The following is a 23,966-nucleotide window of genomic DNA, read 5'->3' as shown; positions in this document are numbered from 1 at the left end:
TTGACGAATCAAACTCTTTGATAGTCTATTACCTGTGTTTAATAAATATATGACTAAAAATGATCAAATTGAAGATCAAATTTTCAGAAGTGACCACCCCTGAAATGTACCAAAATCCTGGAATGTCCCATAATCTGAATCTGGCAGTTGTTCTTTGATGCAGCAGCATAGATTTTCATACAGTCTTGTCCGAAAGTGTTGGCACCCCAGAAAGTACTCCTGAAATGTGTTTTGGGGTTGTTTCGCTGCATCTGGCACTCTGTGCCTTGACTGTGTGACTGTGTAGGGTCCAGTGTCAGAAAGCTTTGTTTGTATCCTAAGTCATGGGTCTTGCAGCAGGACAATGACCCCAAACATACTTAAAAAGGTCCCAGAGATGAATGGAAACCAAGTGCTGGAGAGTTTAGAAGTGGTCAACACTTCAAAATCTTTAATTTTCCTAAAAATTGTCAGTGCACCTTATAATCCGGGGCATATTATGCAGAGTTATACAGGAGTTCCAGTAAAGTTTCTCCAGCACCGAGACTGGAGCAGTATTAGCATTAGCTGCTAACCACAGCACTAGATCTTTCGCCGTTCAGAGGTGAGTATATTGGACTGTAGTCTGTGTGAGATACGTGGGACAAACTGCTAGCTAATATTGCTCTGGGTTACAGAAACACTCAGGGTTCCTCAGTGTAGCACTGTCGGTTGGAATTTACTAGCGCTAATCACTGCTAGCCGCACTAAAATACATGGAATCTAAGCTTACTGTAAATAAATGGAAGCACTTCACTCACTTTACTAATAAACAGTTTTCGGGAGAGAAATCTGTGTAGATTAACATCCAGTGCTCGTTTGACTTCCCCCAGGGACAAGACCTGCTAAATTAGAAGGAAAACATGGCGACAATCCCTTATTCCTTACTATTGTTGCTTAAAATGTGCCTCATAACCCAGGTGCAACTTATGTATGAAAATAGACCAAAAAATATATACGTTTATTGATAGTGCGCCTTATAATCCAGTGTGCCTTATAGTCCATAAATTATGATATATAACAAAACATGTGTAATTTTAATAATTCTCTAAGAGAAAACCCTTTTTTAGTACCCCCTTCTGCTTGGAGTGAACTCTGACCTAAAGAAAACTGTCCATTGGTTCATTCAGCTGTGCAAATTATACACTAACACATGAGGATTAGCTTCAGGCTGCTGTGTCAAATACCATCAACTAATTTTACACTCATACACAGAGTGTGTGATAAAACTTCAGTTTCTGAATCAGTTTCTCTGATTTTGCTATTTATAGGTTTATGTTTGAGTAAAATGAACATTGTTGTTTTATTCTATAAACTACAGACAACATTTCTCCCAAATTCCAAATAAAAATATTGTCATTTAGAGCATTTATTTACAGAAAATGAGAAATGGCTGAAATAACAAAAAAGATGCAGAGCTTTCAGACCTCAAATAATGCAAAGAAAACAAGTTCATATTCATAAAGATTTAAGAGTTCAGAAATCAATATTTGGTGGAATAATCCTGTTTTTTTTTCATGCATCTTGGCATCATGTTCTCCTCCACTAGTCTTACACACTGCTTTTGGATAACTTTATGCTGCTTTACTCCTGGTGCAAAAATTCAAGGAGTTCATTCATCCATCTTCCTCTTGATTATATTCCAGAGGATTTCAATTTGGTAAAATCAAGAGATGTGCAGTGTAAATCCATTGGGGTTTGTTGTTTATTCTGAATAAAAATGCTAAAATTAAGACTGTTCTCAATGCTTTGAGTCAAGCGTACAGAGACTGGTGATGACACATCATCCTTATTTTGCTGTTTTATATAAATATATCACAGGCATCAACCTGCACCAGCTGCAGTGATGTTCTTTTAGTGTGTGTGTGTGCTGTGGCTGTGTGTGTGTGTGCTGTCCAGCTCCATTGAGAGACTCCCAAAATAAATTCCCTTTGTTGGGATAAATCCCGCTCCCTCTAAATAACAGCAGCTCAGCAGTGTTGGCATATTTGTGGGGGTCTGACCCGGGTGGGCACCCTGTGAAATGTTGACTGCTGTACTGAAATCTGCAGCATGTGAAGCTCTGGAGCTCTGTGTGAACACCCTGCACTTACTCACTACAGCAGGTGCTCAGCATTTCTTACCCAGGTTTAAAATTATAAGCAAAGAGAATAAAGAAAACTGAAGGATCCAGTGTGACATCCTGTTTAAAAATAGTACAGAATGTAAGCATAGCAAAAAAGTAAACAAATGTTTGTTTGGAAGATTATTTCTTGGTTATTTTTTGATAATAATAAATCTTATAATACATTTTTGTATGTTGTTGAAGGTCAAGTGTGATAGGGCTTTCTTATTCTCTGCATCTTAACTCTGGAACATCTATTCCTCTAAATCTATATTTAATCTATTCGGAGAGGCATTTGAATCTTCCTAGGGATTTATGTTGTGGTTCTTTTTACTGTTGTTGTTTTCTCAAGTAAATACATTTTCCCCTATATAATAGATTAGGAGTTAAAAATACTTTATGTGTAACTTTGGTGGACACTAGATGTCCTTTTAATCTGCTTTATAAATGAATTTGACTTGATTTTGACTTGTTAATTTCTCTTTTAAATGGAGCCCCATTTTTAAGGAACATGGATTAATGGAATAAGCAGAGGAGATGAGGATGTGATGAGATTGCGCCCATTAGAAACATTAGCCAAATCTTCTCTGCTAATGATAAACCGCTTATTCTGCCATTGACTCGTTTTGTCAAGGTGGCCAAACACATGATGAACACACACACAGATACCAATCACACAATTTATTAAAAACAGGCCTAAACTTATAGGAATAGTCAGGGACAGGCAAGGTTAGTAACAAAAGAGCAGCAGAGAAAAATAACCTACCAAAATGTGCAGGAAAAGAGGTCATACACAGGATGTCCATATACAGCTCTGGAAAAAATAAGAGAGCACTTAAAAATGATGAGTTTCTTTGATTTTACAAAATTGAAAACCTCTAGAATACAATCAAGAGGAAGATGGATGATCACAAGCCATCAAACCACCAAACTGAACTGCTTGAATTTTTGCACCAGGAGTAAAGCAGCATAAATTTATCCAAAAGCAGTGTGTAAGACTGGTGGAGGAGAACATGCCATGAGAACATGATTTATTTTTGTGTCAGTGTGTCTTTGCTATCGTAGCGATGGGAAAAGTACACTTTTTCTGCGTCTCATTTACGGGAACAGCAATGTTATTTTATTTAATATTCTGTTTATCATTGATGTAAAAGTTGGGTTTGTGCTGCTGTAGGCTCTTATGTGTGGGATCACACAGGTGTAGCCAAGAGATTATTGGACATCTGACTGTTGACTGTTGTCAGGGTTTTATTCAGTCAGTGGAGCACCTGTGTTTTCTGTTGGCAAGATACAGACCACCACGCCCATAATTGTAAATATATTTAGTGTTAGTGAACAAAGACGACACGCGTTTTAAACAAACTCCAAACTTTACTTCTCCGTATTCACACAACCGCCATTACATCGCTACATTAACATTTAGAAGCACTGTTGCTATTTAAGTGACACAGGCTAAAGGCATGAAAATAGATTGTTGGCAAGGTGTAAGATAGCAATACGCATCAAGACACGCCTTGTGCAGGGTCTAAGATATGGCCCAAAGAGTTGGGAATCACAGCAGTGCTCTCCAGAATCTGGTAGAGAGGACAAACTTTTTTTAAAACCCTAAATTTTAGATTTTTGAAAACAATAAATAAGCAGGTGTACAAATATTTTGTTTAAACAGTAAAGAGGAGAGCACTGGAGCTGGATCTGTGGATTTGTGGAGATTATGGAGTATGAGGTCACAGGACGTCCCTATTGGAGCTCTGACTTCAGAGCTATTCAGCTGAGATTCGTCTGCCAACATCAACCAGTATGGAATTGCCGTCATGCCAAAGGCTCTGCTCTCGGCTCTGAGTAAATCCATACACTGACCATTTATGAAGACCCAGACTGGACGGCGCTCACACACACTCTCAGCCCGTACTGAGGGAAGACACTGTGTGTGTGTGTGTGTGTGTGTAGACGATTCGACCATATGTTCACTGTCTACAGCTCGTGGGTCTATAGTGGTTAATACGTCTCCAGTACAGGAATGGCAGTCAGGCCTGGATGTTGCTGTTATTGACTGATGGTCTCACCATCCAAGAAGCACAGCAGATCATTTACGTCTTAGCCACCATGTCTACACTCACTGGCCACTTTATTAGAAACGTTAGGCCCTATTTTAGCGATCTATAGAGAACTGGGCCATTGCAGATCGTGCAGCTGGATTTGGGGTGTGCCGGTTTGTCTTTGGAATCGTAAGAGAGCGCAAAATGTGAAATAAACCAATCAAACAGGATAAAAAGTTCTTACCTTTGATGAATAGCTCCCCTCTGCTCTCCCACAGCGTTCAGAGATCCAGAAATTTGAACAGTTTATCCAAACACCCCTCAGACTGGGAGACACGGGTCATAATTTACCCTGATAAATACCTTGCTTTCCACCGTTATCCAGCTCAAAGTAGCTCAAAACACCTCCTTACTAGAATCTGGAGAGCCCTGACATTTAAAACGAGACATTAATAACTTAAAAAGTGCAGAAGAAGCTTATTAAAAAACACTGATTACATCCCATAACGCTTCAGCTTCAGCTCAGAGCACCACCATTACTCCTGGCGCCATCTGATACTCTATGTGGAGTCTATGTATATATATATATATGTCTATGTTAGTATCAGTACAGTGATGGCGGCGCTCGGAGCTGAAGCTATAGCATTAGGGGATGTAAACAGTGTTTTTAATAAGCTTCTTCTGCACTTTTTAAGTTATTAATGACTCGTTTTGACTCTAGCAAGGAGGTGTGGAGTTACTTTGAGCTGTAGGAGAGGAGAGGTGTGCTAATCTTAAAAGGTAAGTACTTTTTATCATGTTTTATTACACTGAAAGCCCATTTTACACAGGAGTTCTCCTTTAAGAGGCAGGTGAGCTTTGACTTTGGTGCGTTCATATCTTAACAGCGTGGGGCTTTTGTGCATCTCAGCAGAGACAGATACTGACTGCTTGTTCACACCAGCAGCTCATTTAAGGAAACGACAATGTTATTTTATTCTTTATTCTGTTTATTGTTGAGTTAAAAGCATATATATATAAACTGTATATAAGTATGGACAGGACAACAGCGGTTGAAAAGGGAAGCCACTACGTCTCTTACGCCCTCTGGTGGCTGGCTCCAGTACAACGTTTAACCCCACCTATTTCTATTTATTTAAATGGAAAATTACAGACTTTTTTCATTTAAAATTACACATCCAGGATTTTTTTGGGAAGTTAAGTCCTGTACATTCTAAACCCCTCCCCCCCCTTCTGTGTTAAGAACCCCATGTGTTTTTTTCTTTACAGTTAATACGTTTTATAGGAGTTATTTTGTGATATACAAAGGTGTGTGGCGATGTGCCGGCTGTGTCGGTCCCCAATACGGCAACACGGGTGGAGGAATCTCAGACATGTGGGCGGGGTTTGGGCAGTCACACGGCCCCCCTCCCACCTCTGCTGCTCCTGTGCCTCCAATTTGCGCACAAAAAAATGGCAGCTTCCATTTCGGCCATATTTTGGTTTCAAAATGCCGTAATGAGAGTAAATGAAAACCTGTCCATACTCATATACAGTCTATGGTAAAAGCTTGGTTTGTGAGCTGCAATGCATTTATTTTTGTGTGTATAATGAGTGGGCGTGTATGCACGCTGAGGAGACAGTATAATGGACAGTTTATTATTTGGATAATCAATAGTACAGCAACTGGTGATCTATAACAGATGGTACTATTACAATCTGGGCTTAAGCGATAGGTGTTTCTAATAAAATGGCCTATAAATCTATAAATAAGGCAGGTGACCCTAATAAACTGTTAAGTACAAACTGTTATGCTGATGTAATTCCTGTAACGCCCCTCATACCCAGGAATCAGAGGTGTTCTTTATTACTGTAGCTGCTGATGCGTTCTCTATAACTCATAACCGTAACGCACAGCCCATCTGAAGGAATTAAAATCAGTGCAGCGCTGATCCACAGCGCCAGGATGATCTAATCAGCTGGTATTTTTAGACTGGCACAGAGGGAACTTGGACGAAGACAGTGGAAAAACATTTCTGCTATTTATAAGAGCTGATTAAAAAGTGCCATCAAAACCCATCAACAAGTATCTCCAAGTTTGTTGTCACATTAAAAGGTTTCCTAGTGACAAAACTGACTCACTGTACGTCCAAATGCTTCTGGACCTCCGGACTCCCCTGAGGCCCTGAGCACCTTACACCTTACAGAGAGAGCAAAGCCAACTGTGCTCTCTCAGGGCTCTGGCAGCTGATGGCAAGCTGCATGACCAGGATTCGAACTAGCAAACTAGCTTTAGACCGCTGGACCACTCTGCACCGCACGTAACTACTTTTTGAATCTGTAATATGTACAGTATTATAGATAAAAGTGTCAAAGTTGAGTACAGCTCTGATTTTGCTATTTATAGGTTTATGTTTGAGTAAAATGAACATTTTTGTTTTATTCTATAAACTACAGACAACATTTCTCCCAAATTCCAAATAAAAATATTCTCATTTAGAGCATTTATTTACAGAAAATGAGAAATGGCTGAAATAACAAAAAATATGCAGAGCTTTCAGACCTCAAATAATGCAAAGAAAACTCAAAGTTAGAAACAACAACAATACTAATGTTCTAACATTTCAGAAATCAGTATTTAATCTGAACCCTATTAAAAAACTTTTGTAATATAATCAAGAGGAAGATGGATGATCACAAGCCATCAAACATCAATTAAAAAGTTGAACTGCTTGAATTTTTGCACCAGGAGTAAAGCAGCATAAAGTTATCCAAAAGCAGTGTGTAAGACTGGTGGAGGAGAACATGATGCCAAGATGCATAAAAAAAACTGTGATTAAAAACAGGGTTATTCCACCAAATATTGATTTCTAAACTCTTAAACTTTATGAATATGAACTTGTTTTCTTTGCGTTATTTGAGGTCTGAAAAGTCTGCATCTTTTTAGTTATTTCAGCCATTTCTCATTTTCTGCAAATAAATGTTGTCCTTTATAGAATTTATTTTATAGAATAGTTTATAGAATAAAACAGCAATGTTTATTTTGCTCAAACATAAACCTATAAATAGCAAAATCAGAGAAACTGATCCTTTTTAAGTGCTTTCTTTATTTCTTCCGGAGCAGTATGAATATATATATATATGCATAAGGATCCAGCAGAACATCTTTGAGATGTGATAATATGAAATTGTTCCTGAGATATCTGCAGGAACTTGTAATATCTGCCTGTATCCGGGTTTTTACAGTCTGGCAGGTTTTATACGCGGGTACAGGCAGATGCATGGTCTGGGAACTGTTTCAGTGACATGAGGAACTGCCTGCATCACACATTAGCTTTCTGATACAATCTGATTACAGATTTTATAGTCAATCAGTCATTTATAACACAGATACAGATATATATGAACATGCCAAGACACTGCAGTGTGTCTCCACCAAGAGGCCAGAGGAAGAACTGCTTACAGATTAATGTACAGTTTAATTTCCTATCTGTTATTGTGTTCTTTTTTATCTTGTTAGAATTGTTATTAGGTCAAGTTATTAAGCAGATATATATTCATCATTGTATGAATATGGATGGTAGATTAGTATAATGTAATAATCTATCTATTTATTTATAACAGTGTAAACTTACTCTGCCCTCAAAATAACTCAACACCCAGCCATTAATTAGGGATTGCCTAGTGTAAATACACTCTTAGTGGTTAGCAGGTCCACCTCTCAGCACTGGGGTCTTGGGTTCAAGTCCCTATCTGGGTGGAGTTTCCTCCCACAGTCCAAAAACATGGAGATAGAGGTAAATTGGATATTCTAAATTGATCTGGTGTGTATGTGTGAGTGTGGTATGTACAGTGTGTATGTAAAGTATTCAGAAAATTTGAATATTATATAAGACCTGCTGGAAAATGAAATCCTCATCTCCATAAAAGTTAAAGTCAGCAGAGTGAAGCTGTAAGATATGAAGTGCTGTACGTTTTTGTGGGAAAACAAAACTGCACTGACTTTAGACTTGATAATAAAACACAGTGGATCAACACCAGCAGATGACAGACATGTCTCTCCAAACCATCACTGATCATCAGTACATTTTACATTTCATCTCTGAATGACCATATTTTTATTTGTAATCTGGGAGAAATGTTGTCTGTAGTTTATAGAATAAAACAACAATGTTAATTTTACTCAAACATAAACCTATAAATAGCAAAATCAGAGAAACTGAATCAGAGAAATTGAAGTGCTCTCTTATTTTTTTTTCCAGAGCTGTATATGCCTTTAATATCAGATAAATGACTTATATTAACATGCTTTGACAAGTTTATTAACACTATATTTCCTTTCACAGGCTATTGTAATTATTTTGAGTTATGATGAGAAGAAGCATTTATATCTCAGTCTGGGTCTCAGAACTTGTGTAACGATGAGAGTGTCTCACCTTTTTAACCTTTACACAAACACACACACACGCACACACACACACAAACACACACACACCGTAAAGATAAGAACACCAGGGCTGGATCAGGTCCGAGTCCAGAGTTCAGAGAATCTAATAAAACCAGTGTTTACCGGCTGATACTAATGTCACACACTTCTGGAGGAGTGTGTTCCTGTGTTTCCTTTCCATTTACACACACACACACACACACACACACACACACACACACACTCATCCAGGTGAGACCGCAGACAGGTGTGGCTGCGACCCTGGCTGGACAGTCACTGTAGAAGGAGCAGGAACGGGAGTGTGTGACTGATGTTCTGATCTTCTGATGTTCTGATGGGTCGTGTCGAGTCTGGTAATGGAGAAGATCTGGAGGAGAAGAAGATCTGGGCCTCTGTTACGTTACTGTCTCTCAGCTCTTCTTTCATGTCTTATCTGTCTGAGACTTTCATCAGCTGACGATCTCGCGCCTGAAGATCCTCCTGTGAGTCAGATTAACATAATATCCATCAAATTCAGCCAAAATGTCCTTTTTTTAGAAAACAGAACCAAATATTTCCAATTCCTGAGAATTTGTGTGTTCTGATAAGAGCTTTTTCCATTCCAGGCGGCTGAAAGCATGTTCAGAAGCTGTGCCCAGAGCGCTCTGCAGCGTGAGTACGCTTAAAACTTCATTTGTATGATTTAGAGAATGATTTATGCCACTTTCAACTAAACCTTTTTATTACTTAATCAATACATGTGTAATAAAGCGTCATGCGAAAAAATAGCATGTCTTAATGTGTACAACAGTATACAGGTAGGTCAGTACAGTACATGTATTCTTGTCTGTCAGAGCCATGCAGCTAAATTTAGGGCCTTTGTAGATTTGTGTCTTTGCTATCATAATGTCAGGAAAAGTACACCTTTTGCATCTTAAAACGCAGCACAAAAGGCATGTTCAGTACTAATTCTCTTAATTATTCATGGGTGTGTTTAATTTTGGGTGTATAAGTATGTCACTTACTTATCATTCCCTTTATAAGAGTCAGGTGCACTCTGACTTTGGCGGATTGCTATTTTAACAGTGCAGCTACCTGGACGTGTCCAGTGCTTCTCAAAAGAGCAATCTGACCTGCTAGTTGACGCTGTGAATATGCGCCAGCAGCTAATATAAGGGAACAGCAATGTTATTTTATTAAGTATTGTGTTCTATTTTTATTTTTGTTGATGTAAAAGTTGGGTTTGTGCACTGCAGTATGTCTATGTGTGTAACAGCATGCTTGCATTGCCAATATAGCAATGAATGTCCGATGGTTAATTGTTGTCAAGTTTTGTATTTAGTCAGTGGAGCACTTGTGGAGCACCATCGCCAAGATAGCAATATGCCCGACTCACACATCTCCATTATTTCAATCTTTATATAACTGAATATATTATATAACATATAATATAAAAATATTATTTACTTGTGTTGTTTTAGATACATTTGGCCTTCTGTCTTTACCGTATGGTCTAAACACTGCAGTCTACAGACCTCTTTTCATTCCTTCAACCTCTGCAGCAATGCTGACAGCACTTATACGTCTATTTTTTAAAGCCATCCTCTGGCTTGGATTCAGCTTCTTTGGTCAAATCTGTGGTGATGCCTGTCCTAAATGGAAAACTGCTGTATGAACTTGGCCACTGTGCTGTATCTCAGTTTAAGGGTGTTAGCAACCTTCTTAAAGCCTAGACCATCTTTGTACAGAGCAACAATTCTATTTCTCACATCTCACATATCAGAGAGTTCTTTGCCATGAGGTGCCATGTATGCAATAGTGTGAGAATAAATGAATAATAAGTTTTATGGTTTCCAAAATGTTCCTTATACTCACATATCTTCATTACCTAACCCTAACGCTTTAAAATAAGACTACCCTTGTAAAGAGTTTATTAATGGTTTATAAATTAGACTATTAATTATTATTGATTAGGTTGTAAATGCCTTAAACACCATTGATAAGCATGTAAAAGACATCAATTGAAAAGTCGACAGTGATCCGTTATTGGCTTAGTCATTTAATGAAACATTTTAAGTCATTTACTTTATAGTAAATAGGATCAGTATATAGAAAGATTTAAGGTTTTACAGTATAAATCACTATTGTGGAGTGTGGAATCACTATTTTGCAAATGTTCAACTCACTCTTGTCATTTCTATCTATGTTTTATATTTATTAACTGTTTATTAATGGGATTTAAAGTATTTGCAACCTAATTAATAACAATTAATAATCTTCTTTATAGAACATTCATAAGCCCTTTATAAAGGTAGTCTTATTTTAAAGTGTTATCCATTCTTTATATAAATGAATGTGGTTCTTGTATAGGGTTGCTCAAAAAAAACATCATTATTTTTTTTTTTGTGGTTTTAGACACATTTGGTCCTCTGTCTGCACCATACGCTTCTCGAATTGGCTCTCACAGCATCACCCTGAATTGGACGCCTCTGAACTGTTCTGATGTGATCTACATTCCCCAGTGGACCGGACCCAGACAGGCTGGAGTGTGGACACAAAACGAGGTTACGTTTACATCGGTCACGCAAAACGTCTTATAGATACTTTTTATTTTTTGACATAATGTGAACCTGACAGTTGTTCTTTACATTGTATCACAATTTCATGATAAAAAGACTAATAGAAATGTTTAAAATGACATTAACGTACCAACTGATTTTTGCAGTAAGAATAAAAGGGTGAAACAGTTTTGCACCCTTCAAATGTCATGTTAAATGCACTTTTAATAACCAACCAGTCACCTGGATCTGGAAGACTGCAACAACATATAGCAAAGCTCTAGCGACCAGTAAGCAGCATCATTTCAACTGCCTGAAATACCATAGCAACTGCCTGGAATAACACAGCAACCAGATAGTAACAACTTCACTAGGCCAGAGCATGCACATGCACTAAAAAAAATGATGAGTAATGAGTAATGAGTAATGATGAGTATTTAATTTCATGTAAATTTAAGTAACTTAAATGTTACACAGAGTAAATAAGTGAACTGAACTTCAATTCAATTTCTGCATACAATATCACCTAATTACAATTACTTAATTTATACAATATTATTATATATAATTTGAGTTAAAACACACATTCAAATATTTACATAATCTCAATGATTTATTTTTGTAAACAGACCAAGTCTCACTGTCTCAACACATGGATGGATAATGTAATTAGTATACTAAAAAGAATGTATTACATGCCATCACTGTGTTGAGACAGTGTAATATGTGTGTTTTAACTAAAAGTATTAACATTTTAGGAATTATAATATATTATGTGTCATAAATTATTTGAGTAATATGGTATAAATAAAGTAATTGTAATTAGGTAATATTGTATTCAGAAATTAAGTAAAGTTTAATAAAAGAAAGGATTGACTGAAGTTCAGTTCACTTTTTTACTCTATGTAACATTTAAGTCTTGAAACCGAGTTGAAGTTACTTAAATTTATCTGAAATTAAATTTACTTAAAAAAAAAAGTGAATGCAGAAAGGTGCAAAAGTTTTTTTTAAGTACATTTTACGTATATTTTTTTCAGTATAGATAGCAACACCATGGAAACAATCTAGAATAAAATTCATGTGGCAATCAAAAAAATGTTGGCAAGTTTTTTAACAAATTTCTTTCATTTAGCTATGAATAAGCATTTCATTGTTATTAACAGATGTTTTATATAATTTATAATAAAATAAACTTTTAGGGGTTTTTTTGTGTAGAATGTTACAGAGGCTTGGTACACGGTGGAGAATCTGCAGCCATTCTCACTGTATAAGTTCAGGATCTGGGCCGTGATCTCAGAGACGCAGATCTGTTCCCCAGAGAGCCCCCTGTACAGAACCGAGTCATACGGATGTGAGTATCAATACACTGCATTTTATACACTACATTGAATACCTAATAAGCAGATGTCTCAATGCTCGTTGTCTATAACGTGTACTAGTTACAGTTAGATTTCTTGTCAAAAGAAGTTGAACACACACTGTGCAAGATGCGTTACGATGCTTATTGCTATCTTACACCCCGCCAACAATCTAATTGAACCTTATCCACCTGCATCACTTAAATAGCAACAGTGCTTGTGAATATACTGTATCTATGCTGAGGGGCGGTGGTCTGGAAATGAGGTGTGTTTAGATAAATTTCTTGAGTATTGCTTGTTTATCTTGCCAATAAAAAAAAACAGGTGCACTACTGACTAATTTGAATCCTAACAACCCAAGTCAGATGTCAGATGTTCGTTGCTACCTTGGCAACACAGGTGCGCCACCGAAACACATTCACTTGTTACACACACACACACACACACACACACACATATAAGGCCAGCAGCAACTGTGATTGGTCCATTGAACCTCATGTTCAGACCAACACATTCCCACGTTTGCATTTTAAACTGTAAAGTGTCGCAGAGTAAAGGAAAGTATAAATTCATTGGTCTCACTCTATAGTTTTTTATTCATTTTAATTTTTTTTGTTAAAAAAGTGCTCAGGTGTTTCTATTTAGCCCTGCTTTGGATCACTGAATTAGAGATCTCTGAAGAAAGACAGGTTTAGCTATTGCTCATGAATATGTATACATGCAAGTATATCACCTCTGATTAGCTAACAGCACTGCAGCAAATGGAGGCTGAGAAACAGTTTCAAATGCAGCATCATATACAACTTAGAGAGTTATACCTATATATACATACAGTATTTCACAAAGAACAAGAAAAAGTAGATTTTAGCAGAAGGAGACCTTAAAGATGCTGCCAACATGATTCTAGGATCACTGGTGCTAATCCCAGATCATGAGGCTTGCCACCAGCAGCCAGAGTCCGAGAGAGAGATAGCACAATTGGCTACTGCTGAGTCATAATGAGTGGGTTGAGTAATTGGCCTAAAATAAATTATTAAAAAAAGAATAAAAAAACATTCCTGTAACACTGAAAGTGACTGACTCTCCTCAGTGCCCTCCAGTCCTGTTATTGAGAGTGTTGGGAGTGACAGTGGGGAGAGTGTGGAGGTCAGCTGGTCAGCTCCAGAGAGTCCAGGAGGAATCATACTGGGCTACAACCTTAATCTAACAGCGGAGACACACAGCCTCACTGAAGCCACAGGGGGAAACGTCTTCTTCACTACCTTCTACCCAACACTGTACAACAGCTCCTACAGGTAACCACACCTCCTACAGGTTATCACACCTCCTACAGGTAACAACACCTTCTACAGGTAATAACACCTTCTATAGGTAACCACACTTCATACAGGTAACCACACCTCATACAGGTAACCACACCTCATACAGGTAACCACACCTCCTACAGGTAATCTGACATACAGGAAACAGTCTTTACTATAACTTTACTGTATTAATCTGTAAAATTATATTTTAGCATTGGTAAAACCAATGAGCTTAGAAACACATGGGCTATGACAAGGGCGATATGGCAAAAAAAAATTATATAATTACATTTAGCGACAATTTAATGGTACACAATATTTATCTTAAAGCACACGTTAGCAGCCAGAATGCCTCAGTAGTGACAGATGCTTAAAACACACAATTTAAATACTTTACATATTAAGTGCAATACTTTTTATTCAAAATATCTTGCGATTCAAACAATTACACTTATCTGACTCAGCTTTACATTAAATAACAATAGCTAGTCTAGCCCGGGAACAAGTAGCTAGCTGGCTAGCTAGGTTAATTTTGACTAGCAAGGGGATTAGTACCTAGCTGGTTACTTGTGTAGCAATGAAACAAGTAGCTACCTAGTTAAGTAACTTGCCTAACTATGGAAGACATGGGTAAGCTAGCTAAGTTATCCAATTAGGTTAACTTGGCTACCAAGGGAACAAGTAGCTAAGCTAGCTAACTCGCTTAACTTGGCTAGCACTGAAACAAGTAGCCAGCTATCTTACTAATTTGCCTTGCAATGAAAGACTTAGCTAAGCTAGCTACATTAGCTAACTTGATCTAAGCTAGCTAATTAGATTAACTTGGCTAGCCAGGGAACAAGTAGTTAAGCTTGCTAGCTAGGATAACATTGACTAGTAAGGGGACTAGTACCTAGATGGTTACTTGGCTTGCATTGAAAAAAGTAACCCTAGGTAGCTTGGTTCCTTTGTCTAGCAAAGGAATATGTAGCTACGCTAGCTAAGATAGCCAATTAGGTTAACTTGGCTAGCAAAGGAACAAGTAACTAAGCTAGCTAACTAGGTTCACTTTTGTATCAATGAAACAAGTAGCTAGGTAGCTGCGTAATTTGCTTAGCAATGGGAGACATAGCTAAGCTAGCTAATTTATCCAATTTGGTTAACTTGCCTAGAAGTAAGCAAGTAGTTAAGCTAGCTAAAACTATGTTAACTTGGCTAGCAAGGGAAAAAGTAGCTTAGCTAGCTAAATAGGTTTACTTGGCTAGCAAGGGAAAAAGTAGCTTAGCTAGCTAACTAGGTTTACTTGGCTAGCAAGGGAAAAAGTAGCTTAGCTAGCTAACTAGGTTTACTTGGCTAGCGAGGGGAAAAGTAGCTTAGCTCGTTAACTAGGTTTACTTGGCTAGCATGGGAAAAAGTAGCTTAGCTAGCTAACTAGGTTTACTTGGATAGCAAGGGAATAAATAGCTTAGCTAGCTAACTAGGTTTACTTGGCTAGGAAGGAAAGACTTAGCTAAGCTAGCTAACTTATCCAATTTGGTTAACTTGGCTAGCAAGTAAGCAAGTAGTTAGGATAGCTAAACCTATGTTCACTTGGCTAGAAATAAATACAACTAGCTAAGCTAGCTAGTTAACTAAGTTGGCTTGCAAAGGAAGACATAGCTAAACTTGGTAACTATGTTAACTTTTAGCCAATTATGTTAACTTGACTAGCAAGGAAACAAGTAGCTAAGCTGGCTAATTGTATAGCAGTAAAACAAGTAACTCATTTTGCTAACTAGGTTGACTTGGTTACCAAGGGAACAAGTAGCTAAGCTAGCTAACTAGGTTAACTAGCTGATAGATAGGTTAACTTTGACAAGCAAGAGAAGTTATCTAACTAGGTTAAATTGGCTACCAAGGAAACACATATCTAACCTTGCTACTTAGCTTGGCTTGCAAACGAAGACGTGGCTAAGCTAGCTAACTAGGTTCACTTGGCTAGGAATGGAAGACGTAGCTACACTAGCTAAGCTAGCCAGTTAGGTTCACTTGGCTTGCATAGAAAGAAATAGCTAAGCTATAGATGAATAAATCTACACTTAAAGTGATTAAGGAAATTGATTATTGTTTGTTGGTTTTGCATTAAACCAGGAAACCATAAACAATGATTTAGAAGTTTAGGTCAAGTTATCACTCGTGACAAAAGGTATGTAGATGGGTTTTAGATACGGGGGTAAGAAAATATCGATTTATCAAAGCATCACAATATTTTTTTTTTAGCACTGATATATTGATTTTGATTTGTAATTATTAGTTTACATGTAAATATTGGTGTCAGAAGGGGTTCACTTTGTGTTGTGTTAAAAACTTTGCCCAGCATTTTATAGTGTTATTAGATAGTACTGTTATAATTACTCTGTAATTGTTTTAGATTTTATATAGGTATTATGCTACATTGATTTTTGTGTTTTGTCCAGACTCTCCATCGCTGCTGTGAATCGTGAAGGTCAGGGAGCGGTGGCTGAAGCTAATGTAACCACACCACCTCGACTGGGTCAGTTTTAGAAGCGCTGATGGGCTCACATGCATTACTCTGCTTTTATGTGTTTCAGAATATGTTCAGTAAAACTGTGAAACCTTCTATTTATCTTTCAGAACAGAGCGGAGGCCACTGGGTCTTCGCATCCAGGCTGAATTCACTGAGGAGACACGAGGTGCAGGCAGATTTTTTCACTGCAGCGGATTGCCTGCCAGACAAACTGATAGAGGGCAACATCACAGGTCTGTCCCGATCAATACATTGGATCAATACCTTTTTAACCTTGCACATATTCTTATACAAGGACACTGTTCTGCTGAATACAGTAAAATAATTATAATAATAATGTCATAAAAGAAATCATGTAGTGACTTAAAAGTGTTAAACAAACCAAAATACTCTGTGAAGCATTTAGGTGCTCTTATCTGGGGAGCTTGCAGTTTCTGAGGCTGGTAACTTTTGCTCTTCTTTCCCTGGGATGGCCCTGATGAGTGCCAGTTTCATCATTATAACGTTTTAATGTTTAATTCTCATTTTCGGATTCACTGACCTTCACTTCTTTAAGTTCACTATTCACTGAATACCAACGCTACCTCTTCACAACTTTACAACTGATGCTCTCAAACATATTAAGAGACAAGAAATTCAAGTAATTAACTCTTGATGAGTTCAGCACATCTGTTAACTGAAAGCCCAAAAAAGCCTAAAAAATTATAATTAGAGAGCACTTTAAAAGTATGAGTTTCTTTAATTTGACAAAATTGAAAACCTCTGGAATATAATGAAGAGGAAGATGGATGATGTCAAGCCATCAAACCACCAAACTGAACTGCTTGAATTTTTGCACCAGGAGTAAAGCAGCATAAAGTTTTCCAAAAGCAGTGTGTAAGACTGGTGGAGGAGAACATGATGCCAAGATGCATGAAAAAAAATGTGATTAATAACCAGGGTTATTCCACCAAATATTGATTTCTGAACTCTTAAAACTTTATGAATATGAACTTCTTTGCATTATTCGAGGTCTGAAAGCTCTGTATCTTTTTTGTTATATGAATAAAAAAACAATGTTCATTTTACTTGAATATGTACCTATAAATAGCAAAATCAGAGAAACTAATTCAGAAACTGAAGTGATCTAATAGCTATATTTTTTCATAGTATTTTTCATATATATAGTGTGTTCTAACTTTTGACTGGTACTGTAACTATGAAAAAGTTCATTTTAAAAAATGTATTGCTCCCAAACAAAATAAACCGACAGGAATGAAACCTGGTGGGTAGTCGTGGCAGATTGTCATAGAGTAAAATAGAATGGCAGGAAATCATCTTCAGAGACACTAAATCTAGATATCATTATTTTCAGGAGTGTCTGTGTATCAGGAAGCAGACCTGGTCTATTTTTCGGAGGGAAATCGTATTTGGGAAAAGGGAGCAGGAAATCTGACCAATGACTCGGACCTGAGATTGGTCCACTCGGCCGGGGCAGAAATCACCGCCCTGTCTGTAGACTGGCTCTACAGGACTCTGTACTACAGTATCTCCAGTGGCCAGGTGTGTTTCTACCTGTCTCCTTCTTTCTCCCTCTGCTTCTACCACTGTATCTCTCTGTATCTTATTTTAATGTTTGCATGATCGATGCTGACTTTATTAATGTTAATCGAATAAATATTGACTTGCTTTATCACGTTTAATTTAACGCAGGTCTTCTACTGTAAACTAGATAACTGCTCCTCTGCGCTGGACTTTAACCTCTCTTTACCTGCTGCTCCGAGAAGACTGATAGCAGATCCATATAACGGGTCAGTATCACATCATTATACTGTATATCAGCTTGATAACAAACCATGAAACCTGTATAGAGATACTGAGCTCTATCTTACACACTGCGTAAGGTGCATTGTGATGTTCATTGCTATCTTACACCTCGTCAACAGTCTATTCTCACCATTACCAGCTTTGGAAAGAATTAAGAGAGCACTTCAGTTTCCGAATCAGTTTCTCTGATTTTGCTATTTATAGGTTTATGTTTGAGTAAAATGAACATTGTTGTTTTATTCTATAAACTACAGACAACAATTCTCCCAAATTCCACATAAAAATATTCTCATTTAGAGCATTTATTTAAATAATAAAAAAAGATGCATAGCTTTCAGACCTCAAATAATGCAGAGAAAAGAAATCAATATTTGGTAGAATAACCCTGGTTTTTAATCACAGTTTTCATGCATCTTGGCATCATGTTCTCCTCCACCAGTCTTACACACTGCTTTTGGATAACTTTATGCCTTTACACCTGGTGCAAAAATTCAAGCAGTTCAGCTTGGTTTGATTATATTCCAGAGGTTTTCAATTTGGTAAAATCAAAGAAACTCATATTTTTTAAAGTTTAAAGAGCTGTAAATAGTAAAGGTGCTTGTAAAAAAAAAAAAATATATATATATATATATATATATATATATATATATATATATATATCTACACTGATGGTGGTTCTGGAAATGAGGTGTGTTTCGGTAAATTTCTGGTGTATTTATATGATGTTATGACAGTATATACGTCTACTATAAAAAAAAGTCATTATTTTTTCTAATCATTGAATAATTAAACTGAAAACCAGATTAAGGTCTATTAAATAACCTAAAAACATTGTATTTTTAAAATGTAGAGATCAAAGTGGTACTAACATCAATGTGTATAATTTAATTTGTTTTCATTGTTCCCGAAAGAATGCAATTTCATAATAATATGTATTCCAATATAAATTAATGAATGAAATCATTTTAACATAAAAATCACCTTTGGTTTAAAATATAAATTACAAAAATCCAAATTTTGAGGTGTAAATTATAGGAGTGTAACGGTACAGAAAATTCACAGTTCGGTTCACACCTCGGTATAAATGCCACGGTTCGGGGCGTTTTTGGTATAGCCTTACCTTTATTATCTTCATAATAATAATAAATCTTCATTATAATCATGTTTAGTTTTTTGGGATGGAATGTTGTAACGGGGCTCGAGCTCTTTTATTAACTGCTTGAAACCAGGGTTCTCTCCTAATTTTATCATGAGAGGATTCATCTTTTAGATCTTGTTGGAACAAACAAACAGTGAGCCTGATTATGGCCCTTATTATGAACAAAAGCAACAGCATTACTTTCTTGACTGCTTAAACTACACATATTTTTTCCTATGAATATTACTAGAGATAGAGAGACACAGAGACAGAAAGAGAGAGGGGAAGAGAGGGAGAAAGTACGAGCGCCTAACCCTGCGTTCACACTGGAATGCAACAGGTTACCATTCATTTCCTATGGCAGGTGCAACACTCCTGTGAACACGAGTGCCGCATTACATTCATTGGTTCTACAAGAGACTGCCTGTGTACCGTGTATTCTGCATGCTTTTACGTGAACCGAACTGTGACCCCCGTACTGTGATGCTTTGTAAAGTATACATGTACTGTTACACCCCTAGTAAATTTAATGATAATCTGTGATACAGAGTAAAATCAGCTTTTAATACTGAACATTTATCTTGTCAGGTGGCTCTTCTTGCTCCTGCCGGATGGAATCCACCGCGTATCTCTTCCAGAAGTGTTTGGACACACAGATAACCTCACTCTCGTGGTGAAGACGGACTCTGTGAGTGACTTTGTGGTCAGTTTCCCCAATAAGAGGCTGGTGTTTTACAGCAGATCAGACCGCAGACTCTCGGCCGTGTCTCTGGATGGTCTGCTGCTCGTCACTCTGCATTCTCAGATCGACCACGATGCTCAGAGCCTGGCGTACGAGGACGGGCTGCTGGTGCTGACGGATTCAGAGAAAGTGTATAAAGCCATGGGAAAGGGGGAGGTGCCCGCTTTCATGGAGTTCTCTATGGACTGTGATATATTTGAGCCCAGTTATGGAGGATTTGGCAACCTCTGCTTTTCTGGACCTTTCTCCCAGCTGTACCCGCTGCCCAGACGGCCCAGAGGCCTGCAGGTTCTGTTCGGATCGGATAGAGCTAGTGTCCTCTGGAGCAAACCAGAAACTGCTAACGGATCAAGTGAGTAATTTACTTTAAATCAATTTAATTCAGATATAGCAGTGCTGCTGGAGTTTTTAAACACCTCAATGTGCCCCTGATGGACTGAGAATAGTCCACCAACCATAAATATCCAGCCAAAAACCTATTTTAGCTATGCCGTGAAGAGCGCACTATGCAGCTTGATTTAGGGCATGTCAATGTGTTTTTGCTATCGTAACGATGGGAAAAGTACACTTTTGAAACTCGAAATGTGCAAAAGTCATGTACTAATTCTCTTAATTAATCATGGATGTTTTTTGGGTGTATCGTGCAATAAATCAATCAGCATGTCACTTGCTCATCACAGGGTTTCCGCCACGTTCATTTCAGTGCGGCGGTCCGCCACGCCTTCGTTCTTCCCCGCCACCCTTCGTGAAAATTCGGAGCCCGGCGTTTTTCCCGCGCTTGATCAGCGTTGCCCCTTCGGGGGTGGAAATCGGTAGTTAGTCATGCAGTGCCAACATAACGCGCGCGCGAGAGAGAGAGAGTGTGAGTATAGGACACAGCGAGAGAGAGAGACTGAAACATAACGCGAGAGAGAGAGAGAGAGCGAGAGCGCGCCTGTAAATAGCGAGAGAGAGAGACTGAAACATAATGCGAGAGAGAGAGAGAGAGAGAGAGAGAGAGAGAGAGACTGAAACATAATGCGCGCGCGCGAGAGAGAGATGAATTAAACAGTGATTAAACAGCTTCAACTTACGCAGGTGTCCACTCAGGCTCACTCACCTGGTGGAGTGAAAATCACGCTATGTTTCTGTTTCTGGAGCTGTCATAAAGCAAGGATGTAGGGCCCTAGAATAGAGGCACCCTAGAACAGCTCTGTGATGCATTTGTTTTCACGGTCCAGTAAACATTTTATTGTAATTAAATTAAAGATTAAAGATATTATTTGTCTGTTTTAATAAGCACAATTTTTAATTAAATTCAATAATATTTTTTATTTTATTTACTCATTCTCACATTTAAAATACCTAATACAGATAAGAGCGAATAAATAATACATATATATTCTGTTGTGCCCTTTCTCCTCTGTTATGTATAATTTAACATTTTGTGTTGCACACTTTTACGTTTACCGTATCTGAAAAAAGAACAATAAGGATTTATTTTAAAGAAACCTACTTTTTGCAACTTTTTTGTTTTAAGTGGGCATTTTTCAGTGACAGTTGGAAATAAAGAAAATAACTGGAAACATGTGTAATTGTGTTATATCGTGATATCATTAACGTGATATAAATTATCGGTTCCCAACCGGGGGGTCCTGCCACCGCACCTTCAAGGAAATCCTGGGGGAAACCCTGCATCATTCCCTTTAAGAGTCAGGTGAGCTCTGACTTTGGCCGGATTGCTATTTTAACGGCGCAGCTGCCTGGACGTATCCGACGCTTCTCAGTAGAAAAACTGAGCTGCTCGTTCAGGCTTGTTCATTATGTTTATTGTAAAAACTGGGTTTATGAACTGCTGCGTTTTCATGTGTGTGCAAAAAGTGTATATGCATTGGGGACAAGCCTATGTTGCCAAGATAGCAATAAACGTCTGACTGTTGGCGTCTGTCTAGGTTGTATTCAGTCAGTGGAGCTCCTGTGTTTTCTGGTGCCTATATAGTAATACTCATTTCCATAATAATTTCCAGACCACCACGACCATCAGTGTAGATATATTCACACACACTGTTGCTATTTAAACGACTCAGACAGAGTGTAAAAATAGGCTGTTAACGGGGTGTAAGATAGCAATAAGCATAGGGCCCAAAGTATGCAGAGAAAAAGAAAGACTTTTTGCATTTCCTAGGTCCTCAGTAGCCTGTTTTCAAACTACATTGGGAGAAAGTTTGCATTTTCTCAGTCAGCTTTATGAGACTTTCAATTAACAGCTGTGCTGGACTTGTCAATAGTTAATTACTTGATTTTTTTTGCCTTGTAATGCCAGTTTTACTGCTTAAATCAGATGCTAAAGTCATTCAAATTACAACCACATCAAACCCAGAGTGTTAAAAGTGTGTGTTATATTGTGTGTTTGATTATTTTCAGTGATTGTATTCTCAGTATATTTTATCCAGGGGTATCCAGACCTTCTCAGAAGCCTGTATAAAAGACCTATCAGCAGTGCAGGGTCTATTCACTGACCTATTGTGTGCTGTGTTTGTCCTCTATCAGGTCCCTCAGCCTGGCAGGACTGGACGTACTGTGTGAGGTGTTTGGTTAATGGATCAGTGTTTAAGGACATCAGCAACATAACAGAAACACACACCACTATTCCACACCTACAGAGTAGCCAACACTATTCCATCAGTGTGTGGGCCAGTTCTCCTGAAGGACACTCTCAAACTGTGGAGTTTGAGGGAACAACACTGCAGGCAGGTAAGATAGAAGGGAAACTAAAGCTGTTGGACAATGGGAAGACCGTATTTGTTGCACTATAAGACGCTCTTAAAATCCTTAAATCTTAGTGAGGGGGAAATTCGGGAATCCAAGCTTACTGTAAATAAATAAAAGCTCTTTACTCTTAGCTTTACTTAAAGCTCACCTTCCGCGAAAATCCGATTTTTCTTGTTTTTTGTGGAATACAGTAGGTCTCTCCGAGTTGAATGTGTACACCTGCACATTAAACTGTTTTGCAGCCCCCATTGTCTGCAGGAGCTAAGCAAAGAAATCCCCCCTCCCCCCCTCTGAAAAACGGGTGAATTTTGAATTATCTTTCTGCCTACATAGGCAGAAACTCACAGACCAGCCCACCTTGGCTCGAGAAACTCCCAGAGGCGGAGCTGAAGCGACGCAACATCACCGCTCATCAGTTAGGAGGTGTGAGGCAGTGAGCGGCTGAGCGGTGGAGGGGCGTCGCAGTGCTCCTAGCCAATCAGAGGAGAGATATTTGCATGCTGTTTGCATGTATGAATATTCATGAGCAAAGCTGGAATCCGGTCATTTTGGACACACCCCTAAAACAGTCCATTAAAAAAGAGCTATACAGAGACACCTGAGCACTTTTTTTTTACAAAAACGGCTCACATGTCATTCATTCATACTAGAGACCACAACTAGACATTTTAAAATGAAAGAAAAAACGACGGAAGGTGACCTTTAACTTAGTTAACCCAGCGAAGAGACCTGATGATTTATAAGTTCCTTATAGTGTCTTTTAAAATGTGCCTTATAACCCGGTACACCTTGTGTATGAAAATAGACCAGAAAATACACATTCGTTGATAGTGCCCCTTATAATTCGATGAATTTGATGAAAAATATACTATGTTTTTGTTGAAAATGTTAAAATAAAGAAAGCTGACAATATTACATAGACATCTTCTCATCCATCCAAAGGTCTGAAAAGCATCTTCATTCATAACTCAGAAATAGATTTTAGGACACATACATCTTCAAATCTTACAATGAAATGCTGCAGGCAGAACACACGTCCATCTCACTTATAGCTTCTAAAATTGTTACTTCTCCAGCTGTCCCTTGTCTGGGCCTGTGTATAAATACCTTATCTATTCCTTTGTTCTCTGCGTGCTTTGTGTTTAAACTTGTGTCTTTTGTGTGAGCTTTAGCCTCTGTATTTTGATCTTGTTTTAGTAGACCCAGTTCTCTTTGTTTGAGCCTTAGACCTGCAGTTTGG

At 38.0% G+C, this 23,966-nt stretch overlaps 1 protein-coding gene across 2 annotated transcripts in view; it reads left to right on the top strand.

The window, feature by feature from the left end:
* Positions 1-8,621: 8,621 nt before the first annotated feature.
* Positions 8,622-23,966, top strand: part of ros1 (c-ros oncogene 1, receptor tyrosine kinase) — a 36,801-nt gene continuing 21,456 nt past the window's right edge. Inside the window, exons 1-11 of one of the 2 annotated variants that reach the window (XM_049464005.1) lie at positions 8,622-9,066; positions 9,190-9,235; positions 10,979-11,127; positions 12,337-12,472; positions 13,570-13,774; positions 16,219-16,295; positions 16,397-16,522; positions 17,644-17,831; positions 17,982-18,079; positions 19,822-20,327; positions 22,505-22,708. In XM_049464005.1, the coding sequence (XP_049319962.1) occupies positions 8,941-9,066; positions 9,190-9,235; positions 10,979-11,127; positions 12,337-12,472; positions 13,570-13,774; positions 16,219-16,295; positions 16,397-16,522; positions 17,644-17,831; positions 17,982-18,079; positions 19,822-20,327; positions 22,505-22,708 (1,861 nt within the window). In that variant the 5' untranslated portion in view covers positions 8,622-8,940. The remainder of the gene's footprint in view (positions 9,067-9,189; positions 9,236-10,978; positions 11,128-12,336; positions 12,473-13,569; positions 13,775-16,218; positions 16,296-16,396; positions 16,523-17,643; positions 17,832-17,981; positions 18,080-19,821; positions 20,328-22,504; positions 22,709-23,966) is intronic. The other variant, XM_022673301.2, reaches the window with a different exon arrangement.

This window comes from Astyanax mexicanus, chromosome 14 (assembly GCF_023375975.1).
Source record: "Astyanax mexicanus isolate ESR-SI-001 chromosome 14, AstMex3_surface, whole genome shotgun sequence".
Lineage (NCBI taxonomy): Eukaryota > Metazoa > Chordata > Actinopteri > Characiformes > Acestrorhamphidae > Astyanax > Astyanax mexicanus.
The sequence above is the reverse complement of the archived record's forward strand: the minus strand, read 5'-3'. Positions and strand labels throughout refer to the sequence as shown.